The sequence below is a fragment of the Schistocerca gregaria genome, chromosome 8 (genome assembly GCF_023897955.1).
Source record: "Schistocerca gregaria isolate iqSchGreg1 chromosome 8, iqSchGreg1.2, whole genome shotgun sequence".
In the NCBI taxonomy this organism is placed as follows: Eukaryota; Metazoa; Arthropoda; class Insecta; order Orthoptera; family Acrididae; genus Schistocerca; species Schistocerca gregaria.
In genome coordinates, this window is record NC_064927.1 from 256,438,199 (window position 1) to 256,451,202 (window position 13,004).

Below are 13,004 nucleotides of genomic sequence, written 5' to 3' on the forward strand. Positions count from 1 at the left end.
TTCTGTAACAGATATGCACTTGCGATCCTACAATCTGTAGTCTCAGGCACTCTGCTATATGGTGAGTAGCAGCTTTCCTTTTCACACTATTGTAACTCATTTGTAAAGTAATCAAATGTCTGAAGCTGTTTACTAAATACTTATCAAATGTCTGAAGTTGTTTACTCAATACTTAAGTTCAAAATTTCAAACAAAACAATTTCAAGAAAATAAATTGTTAAAAGAGTATATTTTTTATAACTTACATAGAACTGTGTAAAACATTTAATTCGTTTAAGAAATTCAAGTGATACAAGCAGTCTAAAGAGCCCTGTCTCACTATTATCTTACACTATCTACAAACACTGAGATGCCTGAGGTGCAGAATATACTTCATTGTAATTTTATAAGTAACTGGTGCAACCACTCTTCACTGCTCTGGTGCAACACTAACTGTAGTTCAGTATCCCAGAACCAGTCTTCATTCCTCGGATCCACATTGACAACACTAATTATAGTTCAATATCTCAGAGTATAGTGATTCATATTGGAACTGATATTATTTGTTGTCAGAGAAAATCTAGAATACAGTTTATCTTCAGAGTTAAAAAAGCTGCAGGAACATTTCCACTTACTCTGCACAGGCGTATTAGAAGTAAATCTCCCCCTCCCCTCCATTTCCACTGACGTCTTCAATACCTCTTGTGTACCACACATAAGCACTAACTGTACAATATAATGTCACATTTGTACTAAAACTGGTCTTCTCTTGAGAGAGTGCTTCTCATCTCCTTTAACCTCAGCCCACCTAATGACTTGATTCTTGGTATTCTGGACACTGCGTAGGCACCGACTGCTGGTTGTGGTTGCTTTTCACCTTCCTTCGCGTGTCCATTCTGCTCTTGTTGTGACGATGAACTGCTGTTGATCGGTGTGCTTGATCGGACTTCTGCGGGTGAAATACCTGTAATGCAGATATGGTTAAGCTATACCACAGATTTTGAAAATGTGAAAGAATCAATATTTTTAACAGTACAATTTCCATAAAGGAGCTTGATAGAAATTTTGTGATGTAGAAAACACGTTATAAAACGCTATTTACATTTTTATACAAAAATGAAACATTTACCAAGAAACAATCACCAGATATGAATGTAACTTTACTTTTTTGTATATAGTATACGCATGACAAAAACACCTCGCAATTTGACTTCCTGCCTCCCTTCAGCGCAATTATTAGGGTGGGAACAAATAGGGAGACTACACTGTGTTGAGCTGGCTAGAGTACCGAAGTGGCCTTGTTGTGTTAGTGAGACGTGCTCCTTAGCTACAGATTTTCAAAGCCTGTGCAAATACTACAAAAATGACCCATTCCACTGCATATCCAAATCAAATGACAGTGGCTACTTTAGTCACCAGTCTATCTGTCGGTGGTAGTTCAACAACCAGGAGTTTCCACTGTTTGTAGGTGGCTGGTTTTCATATCTGATGACTTTGTTGGCGATTTTGCACTCATAATTCCCACCATTTACATTTACACAATTACTCTGCAATTTGCAATTAAGTGCCTGGCAGAGACTTCATCGAACCGCCTTGAAGCTACTACTCTACTGTTCCAATCTCTAACGGCATGTGGAAAATAACACACACTTAGATCTTTCCATGTAAGCTCATATTTCCTTTATTTTATTATGATGATCATTTCTCCCTATATAGGCAGGTACCAGAGGAGAAATTTGGTGATTAAAATTTCATGAGTTGATCCTGTAGCAGTGCAAAACACTTGTGTTTATGACTGGGAACGAGCTGCCCTTCTTATCTTTTTCGATGTCTCCTTCAATCCAATCTGATGTGGATCCCACACCACACAGCAACACTTCAGAAGAGGGCAGACAAGCATAGTGTAATAACTCTCTTGTAGACCTGTTACATTTTCTAAGTGTTCTGCCAATAAATCACAGTCTTTAGTATGCTTTCCGCACAACATTATCCACGTGATTATTCCAATTTAACTTACCTGTAATTGTAATCCCTGAGTATTTAGTTGAGACAACAGTCTTTAGATTTGTGTGATTTATTTTGCAACTAAAATTCAGTAGATTCTTTTTGTGCTCAAGTGGATGACTTAACACTTTTCAGGCTTTAGAGTCACCTGTCACTTTTTGCACCATACAGATATCTTGTCAAAATCATTTTGCAATTAGTTTTGGATGATCTGACGATTGTCTCCTAAATCATTTACATAGATCAGGAACAACAGAGGGCCTATAACACTTTCTTGGGGAACATGAATATTACTTCTATTTTACTTAATGACTTGCCGTCAATTATTATGAACTATGACCTTTCTGACAGGAAATCACAAATCCAGTCACACAACTGAGACAACTCTCCACTGGCACACAATTTGATTAGAAGTTGCTTGTGAGGAATTGTGTCAAAAGTGTTCTGGAAATCTAAAACTACTGAGTCAGTATGACGTCCCCTGTCAAAAGCACTCATTAGTTCGTGAGAATAAAGAGCTAGCTGTGTTTCACAAAAACAATATTTTCTGACTCCATGTTGACTGTCTGTCAACAAATCATTTTCTTCGAAGTGATTCATAATATTCGAGCATAGTATATGTTCCAAAATCCCACTGAAAATCGATGTTAGTGAGATGAGTCTATAATTACTCCTATTTCCTTTCTTGTTTTTGGTGTGACTTGTGCAACTTTCCCATCTTTGGGTACAGAACTTTGGCTCTGAGCACTCTGGGGCTTAACATATGAGGTCATCAGTCCCCTAGAACTTAGAACTACTTAAACCTAACTAACCTAAGGACACCACAACATCCATGCCCGAGGCAGGATTCAAACCTTAGTTGAACAAAAACAAAAACACAGCTGATAAATGCAATTTATTAGTGATATCCCTAGTTGTGACGATATTATCTGGGTAGAATCTAGTGAGTAAAAATGAAAAAAGAAGAAGGAATTATTTTACCACTATTGATGATAGATTTTACAGAAATACACCGGAAAATAAAATGATAGGCAGGAAGGAAGAGAGAATTTTGTTCTTGCAAGTAAATAACAAGGTGGTGATAAATATTACATTGCTGATTGTGTTATAAATGAGAGAGAGAGAGAGAGAGAGAGAGAGAGAGAGAGAGAGAGAGAGAGATTAATCATTACGTAAAAAGAGTCACTAACGATATTCAGTGATGTAAGTGCAGTCTAGCTGCATATCATGATGGGCTGTAACATTATTATTTTGTCCTAAATATCATTAGGAGCAATAATTTTAGAGTGACTATTAATATAAATAAATTAAATTGGGCTATGTTTACATGAAGTCCGCAAAAAGATTATTCGCAAGTAATCAACAGAGGGCAATGCTAGTTTATTATTACTTGTATTGTTCTACCTCTCAGTAAAAATATACCTATTGCTTACCAATACTTAGTACAATAAACCTATTACTTACCAATGCTTAGTACAATAAACCTATTGCTTACCAATACTTAGTACCTTGGAGAAATGAAAGCAAAACTGTAATGGTAGTGAAGCACTTGACATCAGGGATTTACACATGAACATGGATAGTCAGGGTTGCCCCAAGTTTCCCTGTTTCCAGAAAAGTTTTACCATTTTCCCTGACAAATTTTGAGATCTAAAGGGTGAATAAAGACTTAAGCAGACAAAAAAATAAGCAGGGACTTCTGTATTTCTAAATGTGTGAGCAAAAATCATAAGTATTAACGTTGATGTAATGAACTGGTTTTTAGGTGGAGAAAGCAAGCCAAATGGTATGTGTGTTTCACTAAGACCACAGATGTTATTTTATTTCAATAACACAACAAAAGTACGCATTTCCTTGGAGTCGCAACACACATTTAAAATACGTTCACTGATTTCAGACATAACTTCAGAAAAAGAAGTGTATAAGACAGGGAAGGGTTGTGTAAACCAGCACTATAGGTGACTGCGAATAAAATGTTGGTTCTACTATGTTCATTATTGTCAGTCATTACCCACTGCATTATGTCTATTATTTCAAAGGTGCTGTGTGTCCAACTGCTTAGCTGAATGTAGAACTGACAGAATTTATATATCCTATAATTTAACAATATGTTGAAAACACAAACTGTTCCCCTCAGTTTTTTCGATCATAGTGCATTGTCAACCTGCATAAATTTAAACCACAACCTACCCAAACAGTAAGAAGCCAGTGGAATCTAAACATATTGTTACTATCAGAAGATGACTTAGAAGATGCCCTAACCAGTGCTTGGGAAATTGTCTCCGTTCACTGAACAACTTTCCAACTGTTCTAGAATGGTGGACCCTGCGGCAAAACCAAAAGCTAAGGAAAGTTTAAATATCTTGTAGCACAGATAAGGTCAGAGAAAGGAAACAGACTATAGAATTCTACTATAGTGTTCTAAAGGACCTCTACGATCAGACAGATTCAGTTCCTACAAGATTAAAAGACATCAAGCAAATAAAAGCAAAGTTAGTCAGTTTGAAACATAATGAACTGGACGGACTTAAGATAAAACCCAAAGCAAAGTCAGTAATTGAAGATGAGACAGTTGCATTGTACCATCTTATCAGACACACCAAGAATAGAACAGGTACCAAATCGCCACCCAGAAGGGAATAATTAAAGATATCTCAGTGTACTATGAATGCATGTATGCATCAGAAAATACAAACGTAGAAATATGATGAGTTCTTTAATACATATCTTACATGAATCTACATCTACATCCATACTCCGCAAGCCACCTGACGGTGTGTGACGGAGGGTACCCTGAGTACCTCTATTGGTTCTCCCTTCTATTCCAGTCTCGTATTGTTCGTGGAGAGAAGGATTGTCGGTATGCCTCTGTGTGGACTCTAATTTCTCTGATTTTATCCTCAAGGTCTCTTCGCGAGATAGATGTAGGAGGGAGCAATATACTGCTTGACTCTTCAGTGAAGGTATGTTCTCGAAACTTTAACAAAAGCCCGTACCAAGCTACTGAGCGTGTCTCCTGCAGTTTTCCACTGGAGTTTATCTATCATCTCTGTTAGGCTTTCGAAATTATTAAATGATCCTGTAACGAAGCGCACTGCTCTCCGTTGGATCTTCTCTTACATCAACCCTATCTGGTACGGATCCCACACTGCTGAGCAGTATTCAAGCAGTGGGCGAACAAGCTTACTGTAACCTACTTCCTTTGTTTTCGGATTGCATTTCCTTAGGATTCTTCCAATGAATCTCAGTCTGGCATATGCTTTACCAACGATCAACTTTGTATGATCATTCCATTTTAAATAACTCCTTATCCATACTCCCAGATAATTTACGGAATTAACTGCTTCCAGTTGCTGACCTGCTATATTGTAGCTAAATGATAAGGGATCATTCTTTCAATGTATTCACAGCACATTTCACTTGTCTACATTGAGATTCAGTTGCCATTCCTTGCACCATGCGTCAATTCGCTGCAGATCCTCCTGCATTTCACAACAATTTTCCATTGTTACAACCTCTCAATACACCACAGTATTATCTGCAAAAAGCCTCAGTGAACTTCCGGTGTCATCCACCAGGTCATTTATGTATACTGTGAATAGCAACGGTCCTATGACACTCCCCTGTGGCACACCTGAAATCACTCTTACTTCGGAAGACTTTTCTCCACTGAGAATGACATGCTGCGTTCTGTTATCTAGGAATTCCTCAATCCAATCACACAATTGGTTTGATAGTCCATATGCTCTTGCTTTGTTCATTAAACGACTGTGGGGAACTGTATTGAACGCCGAACGCCTTGTGGAACTCAAGAAACACGGCATCTCCCTGGGAACCCGTGTCTATGGCCCTCTTAGTCTCGTGGACGAATAGCGCGAGTTGGGTTTCACATGAGCGTCTTTTTCGAAACCCATGCTGATTCCTACAGAGTAGATTTCTAGTCTCCAGAAAAGTCATTATACTCGAACATAATATGTGTTCCAAAATTCTACAACTGATCGATGTGAGAGAATTAGGTCTATAGTTCTGCACAACTGTTTGACGTCCCTTCTTGAAAACGGCGATGACCTGTGCCCTTTTCCAGTCCTTTGGAATGCTACGCTCTTCTAGAGACCTACGGTACACCGCTGCAAGAAGGGGGCAAGTTCCTTCGCATACTCTGTGTAAAATCGAACTGGTATCCCATCACGTCCAGCGGCCTTTCCTCTTTTGAGCGATTTTAATTGTTTCTCTGTCCCTCTGTCGTCTATTTCGATATCTACCATTTTGTCATCTGTGTGACAATCTAGAGAAGGAACTACAGTGCAGTCTTCCTCTGTGAAATAGCTTTGGAAAAAGACATTTAGTATTTCGGCCTTTAGTCTGTCATCCTCTGTTTCAGTACCATCTTGGTCACAGAGTGCCTGGACATTTTGTTCTGATCCACCTACCGCTTTGACATAAGACCAAAATTTCTTACGATTTTCTGCCACGTCAGTACATAGAACTTTACTTTCAAATTCATTGAACGCCTCTCACATAGCCCTCCTCACACAACATTTCGCTTCACGTAATTTTTGTTTGTCTGCAAGGCTTTGGCTATGTTTATGTTTGCTGTGAAGTTCCCTTTGCTTCCGCAGCAGTTTTCTAACTTCGTTGTTGTACCACAGTGGCTCTTTTCCATCTGTTACGATCTTGCTTGGCACATACTCATCTAACGCATATTGTACGATTGTTTTGAACTTTGTCCACTGATCCTCAACACTATCTGTACTTGAAACAAAATTTTTGTGTTGAGCCGTCAGGTACTGTGTAATCAGCTTTTTGTCACTTTTGCTAAACAGCAAAATCTTCCTACCTTTTTTAATATTTCTATTTATGGCTGAAATCATCGATGCCGTAAGCGCGTTATGATAGCTGATTCCCTGTTCTGCGTTAACTGTTTCAAATAGTTTGGGTCTGTTTGTCACCAGGTCTAATATGTTATCACCACGAGTTGGTTCTCTGTTTAACTGCTCAAGGTAGTTTTCAGATGAAGCACTTAAAAAAATTTGACTGGATTCTTTGTCCCTGCCACCCATTATGAACATTTGAGTCTCCCAGTCTATATCCGACAAATTAAAATCTCCACCCAGAACTATAACATGGTGGGGAAATCTACTCAAAATATTTTGCAAATTATCCTTCAGGTGCTCAGCCACAACAACTGCTGAGCCCGGGGGCCTATAGAGACATCCAATTACTATGTCTGAGCCTGCTTTAATATTGCAAGATGATGATGATAACATTTCTCATGAGCACCTCTCCCACTAGGAAATCTCCAGGACCTGACGGACTGCCCACTGAATTACATAAAAGTTTTTGGGCCCTTAACGGAGAAAAGCTCACCGAATTGTCAATGAAGTCTTACGAGGAAAGCCAGTGCCTGCAGAGTTTATAGCTCGAGTAACTAATAAGCACTTTATATCATGCACCGCTGACATCATAGGCCAACCACAGACTTTTGCCTTTAGAAGGCGAATTTTACAAACTGCAGCTTTGTACCGTAATGCCATTGTGCTAACACAGACAAGTAACATAAAATGTGGACTGCTTTCCATATACTTCCATAAGGCTTTTGATCAAATTAATCACAAATGTCTGATAGAGACAATGCGCCGAATGGGCTTCCTGCCAAAAACCATCATCATCATCATCATCAAGAACATGGCAATGGGTGTTACTGCACAAAGCTCCATTAACTGTCAACTGACAAAACTGAAATAAAAAGGGGTGTTACCCAAGGAAGTCCCTTATCCATGCTTATGTATGTTATATCACTGGAACCTTTCCTGAGGCAGCTACAGCACAGACTAACAGACATTACTGTTCATGGAGCAAAGACCGTGCTCCACCTTATCAAAGTTTTTATAGAAAGGGGAACTGTTTCGAGTGAAGACAACTGTGTTGGATCCAAGCAATGGAGGAATGTGACTAACCAACATCAAGTGTAAAGTGATGGCACTGTACGTCAAACGAACATGCAGCATAACTTGTAACAAATAGAAGGGAGAACCGATAGAGGTACTCAAGGTGCCCTCCGCCACACACCAGCAGGTGGCTTGCGGAGTATGGATGTAGATGTAGACGAAGTGGGATGCATTACAACAAAACTATGTAACATTGTCAGGCCAGAAAATGTAGAGCCACCGATAAATACACAAAATATAATATTAAACGAAAACATATTAGGTATTTTTACCTTGAATATAGTGACATCAGCAATAAGATTTTAAAATCAAAAAAATTAGAGAAAATGTGATTTCAGCAGGAAAAGGGAAACATGAAATGAAAAATTACATAGAAACTAAATATGCTGGAATAGCATGGAATGTAGTCTGTAAAAACATGAGTAGTGGTGTTCTTTCATCAGACGTGATAACAGCGTGGTACAAGGTAGTCAGTAACATCTTCAACACTAATGAGCATCTCTTTGCTTTGGTTTACGTGACATTAGCCTCTGCAGTAAATGCAATCTTGCTGATGCTGTGCCTCATCAGTGCACGTGTAGAGAGGGCGATCAACTGCTGGTGGACCAAGAAGAAAACTTCTCAAATAACAAGTACTTCCACAAACAATGTACATACTAACATTTTCTTCAGATAAGGAGAAAGTTACTACTATGTATATTTTAAAAAAGCTGTGATTTTATATATTAAAAAAAAGCTGTGATTTGGTTAATGGGCAAATATACAAGTTACGTTTTTAACAATATCAGAGTGATGAACATATTGAATAAAAGATGTATGTGGAAAACGAACTCGAGAAAACACTTAAGTATCCCACCACAATAAGAAATACAGTAACATGCACCGAACTGTCTTCAACAGTATGGGTGTAAGTTAGGTACAAGTAGATTCCTCAGGGAGAGGGGATGGGTCGGGCCATGAAGCACTAGCAGTGCCATAGAGAGGCCTCTCTACTTCTGTAGCGTGTTCTCGACCCTAACCTCCCCTACAAGTCTCACATGAAAATAAATCAGTAACACAGCATATACTAGAATATGACCGCAAACATTTGGTGTCATAAAAGAAGATCTTGAACTCTCTAAGGATGCCGTTAGAAGGCTAAAACTGACCAAAATGACAAGGCAGTGAAGGACTTTGCGAAGTTGCTGTTTGGGACTGTTTTTCTGTTCCTGTAATTAACCCTGGAGGAGACTTAGGGACATACAGGGATAGGCAAAATAATGTGAACACCTGTACTTATTTGGGATTGGTTCCTTAATAAGGAGTTGGACCCTCATTTGCCCATTCGTTTTGCAGTACTGGCATAAAATGATTGCATAGTCTCCTGTGGAATGTTATGCCACTCTTCAGTCAGAACCTCTTCTAACTCCTGTAGTGATGAGGGAGGCGGAAATCTGCTCCAGAGTCTGCACTCTAATACCGCCCACAAGGGTTTGATAACGTTCAAGATTGTGCTTGCCAGGGAAGACACTGCAGTTAAGTTGCATGTTCCTCATACTGCAACTGTACTGTCCTGGCTGTGTGAATGGCTGCATTTTCACCATGAAATATGTTGTCATTTTTGGGGAACAACATTTGAATCATGGAGTGCACTTGGTCACCTAAAATGTTCACATAATCGTTGGCTGTAAAACGACCTGTGAGAGTAATGATGAAACCAGCAGATTACCATGATATGGCTGCCCACACCACCGAACTTCTACCTCCATGTTTAACCACTGGTATCAAGCAATCAGGATTGCAGATTTCTTTTGGCATTCTCAAGGCGTAAACCCTGCTTGATGTTGGAAATAATGAAAACGTTGACTCGTCTGACCATATGATGTGTTTCCACTGATCAACCATCCAGGATTTATGCTCCTGACACCACCATCCATAATTTATGCTCCTGGCACCACATTTTGCACTTCTTTGCATTGGTTATCATCACCTATCATCACCAATGGTTTCAGCACAGTATCTCATCCATGAAATTCACTTTATGGAGTTCTCGGCAGACAATGTTGGTAGATAAGGGGTCTCGAATATGGCTATTGAGCTCTACAATCACTTTAGCCGCCATAGTTTTGTGTTGTTTTGACACAATTTGTGTTAGTGTACAATGATCTTTATCATTTGGCTTTGATTTTCGCCCACTATTATGTTTACATGATGATGTCTTCCCATGTTTTGTGTAGGCTATCATGACTGTTGAAACAGTTGTTCTTGAAACATTCAATAATAAGTTTGCTGTGTTGGTTAATGATGCTCCATCTAATTGAGCCCCCACAATCTGCCCTCACTGTAACTCTGTTAGGTCTTTCATTGCCCGTCAACCTCAGCCTCTGAATGCCAATACAAAGTGTGAACTACTCGTAAACAAGCTGCACTGATGCCTAGTCTGTTATGAACATGCACAATCCAGTGCGGCACGTGCCTTACCTGCATTGTTGACCATCAAACACAACCATCCCATAACTACCACTGTTCACATTATTTTGCCTATCCCCTGTACATCAAGGATTCACTGAATGGTTAAGTTGGGTCTGGGAAGCGACGAAGAGGAAACTCAGGCTGCAGAAGAAGAAAATGTGCATGCTGAACTGCCACCAGCTGAAGGTGACAGTGAAGATACTAAATGTGTGCTACTGCTAAAGGCTAAATATCATTCCTCATTCTACGAATGCTGTAATTTATTACTGCAGTTAGCTGTCACCTTATTAATGTCATTTCATTTAAGCTAGTCATTTTTGTTACTGTTTTTGTGGAGAAACAAATTTAAAAAGAATTAGTAATGTGTTTGCCTACCACGTGGCGGGCCCATGTTCGATTCGTGGTCAGGTAGGATATTTTCTCTGCTTATGGACTGGGTGTTACGTTGTCCTTATTTCATTTGACAGGTACTGTGTGACATTTCTTTCAAGAAATATAGGAGTAAGTATTGTGCAAACCACCAGTGACTGCTGCCATTTTCTTCTTCTTATCAAACATACTTTCTAAGTATTAACTACTTTCAAAGTGCCAAAATGTACTAGAATAAATAAAATGTCTATAAAATGCTGCACTGTCCAATGTACAGTCGCAATTCCTGAAATCCATCGCCTGTGGCCTCTGGCCTGCCAAGGAGCACCACAGTCCTGGGTCCATGGATAAACCGTAAAAATCCACCGCATTATACTACACGCAAACAGACCCGGCCTGCGGGCAGATTGGTGAGACTAGATCCATCGGGCAGGGCCTGCACATAGGGGTAAATGAGGGGTTTCAGATTGGCAGGCCTGATCTGTTGGAGATACCTGCACAAATAGCCTGTCGTTTTGGCCCGTCACTGAAGCCCACTCGTGTGGCTAGCTATTCAAGTGTCACAGACACCATGTTGATGAAATGAGACCACAGTGATCGATCCATGCAACTGATAACTTGTGCGAATACTCTGAGAATCAATACTAATGAGGATAGGTAACAACTCAACGAGAAAATGATCACTGAGCTGCAGATGGGCACGTAGGAAAATAACACTCTCACAACTAAATTTTTGGCCACTGGACAGTGCACCAACAGTCTTTGAGAATCAGATCCAAACAAACCACTCCTCACGCCTCCCTGCCTCTCACTGGTAGATGCTAGGCTACACGGAAGAGGTGGTTGCAGCACTTGGTGCAAGCTGAGGGGAATGGAAAGAAAGGGAGAAGCAGTATATAAATTTTTATTAGTTGAAACTATAATGAATGCTATTTACCTGTAATTTTAAGTCTGACAATGTACTTTGAACTGCGTAAGATAGAGTGTATATGTAAACAAGAAAAAATAAATTCCTGGATTTTTCCCCCAGATTTCCTGGTTACAAATACACTCCCCTCTCCCGAGTGAAAATACACTGTACCACGGGTGAAAGTACATTATTTCACTTTAAGTGACAATATACATTCCCCGTGAGCTGCAGAACTTATTAATCTTTTGAATGGTAAAAGGTTTTATACACCAGCACAGAATTCCCCACATTTTACGACAAATCTTTGATGCCCAGCAACATTTACACTAAATTTTTAACATTATGAAAGTATTAATACGAATTCAACCAAATACAGCATGGTAGCTTCTGACCCACTGAAATCGTGTTTGCGCTGCGACATGCGCTTTTGCCAACCAATCACAGCTCATGTCATGTGATCTCACCAGCCAATGACAGCAGACATTAAGAGCATAGGACAGGTGTTGTAGCCAGCCAATAGCAACATTACAGTTCGTAAACACAAAACTATGAAAAATTCATGGTTTAAATTAATATTAATAGCTGAGCATATGACCTATCGAGCACTTCAGTTTTCCATAGAAAATTCAGTTATGCGTAAAGTTGCTCAAGAACTGACCTCATTATTTGTAATCTACTGAAGTATTAAAATAAATATGAAAAACTATCCTTTAAGCTTCATCTTTTTTTCAGCATGTGTCACTCTTCAAGAGATGGTAAACACAAAGGTGCAAGTAACAATTTAAATAATGGCGTAAATGGCTGGTCTTCTGGGCCATAAATTTTTCTAAGTTGCTGTTGCTCAAAGTTTAAATTGTGAATGAGAGTGATTTAAGAAATTCATTCCACATTCTCACACATACCATAATTCATCTTGCATAAAAGAAAATTTACTTTGAAAGTAACACTTCTCAAACTACCATCACAATATTTTCCCACAACATCTTAAAGATATAAGTAATTTTGACATCACATACATCAAAAGCAGTTTGCTGTTACGAAGTTTTGTGCATAGTCTTCGTCTTAAAGCTTTTGACACATTTTGCTGTCTGCATACAATTGTGTGTGCACTGTATTTTTGTTGTTGTAAATGGCACATTTTCTTTGCAACTTAAGTTTTATTTTAGTATTGTTCTTTTGTTTATGTTTTATAGATAATTAAAGCAAAATTCTTTGTTAGATAATCACAGAGTTCTTACCAGTCAAAATTACAGTAAGTGAAAACTGAAACAAATAAATAAATAAATAAATAAAATAAAAAAATTCTGGAATTCTAAAAAAATTGCAATGTTTTCCTCAGGTGA

At 38.9% G+C, this 13,004-nt stretch overlaps 1 protein-coding gene across 1 annotated transcript in view; it reads right to left on the reverse strand.

Annotated features, from left to right (window-relative positions):
* Nucleotides 1-210: 210 nt before the first annotated feature.
* Nucleotides 211-13,004, reverse strand: part of LOC126285437 (uncharacterized) — a 136,165-nt gene continuing 123,371 nt past the window's right edge. The window contains exon 13 of the mRNA XM_049984825.1: nt 211-943. Within this exon, the coding sequence (XP_049840782.1) occupies nt 732-943 (212 nt within the window). The 3' untranslated portion in view covers nt 211-731. The remainder of the gene's footprint in view (nt 944-13,004) is intronic.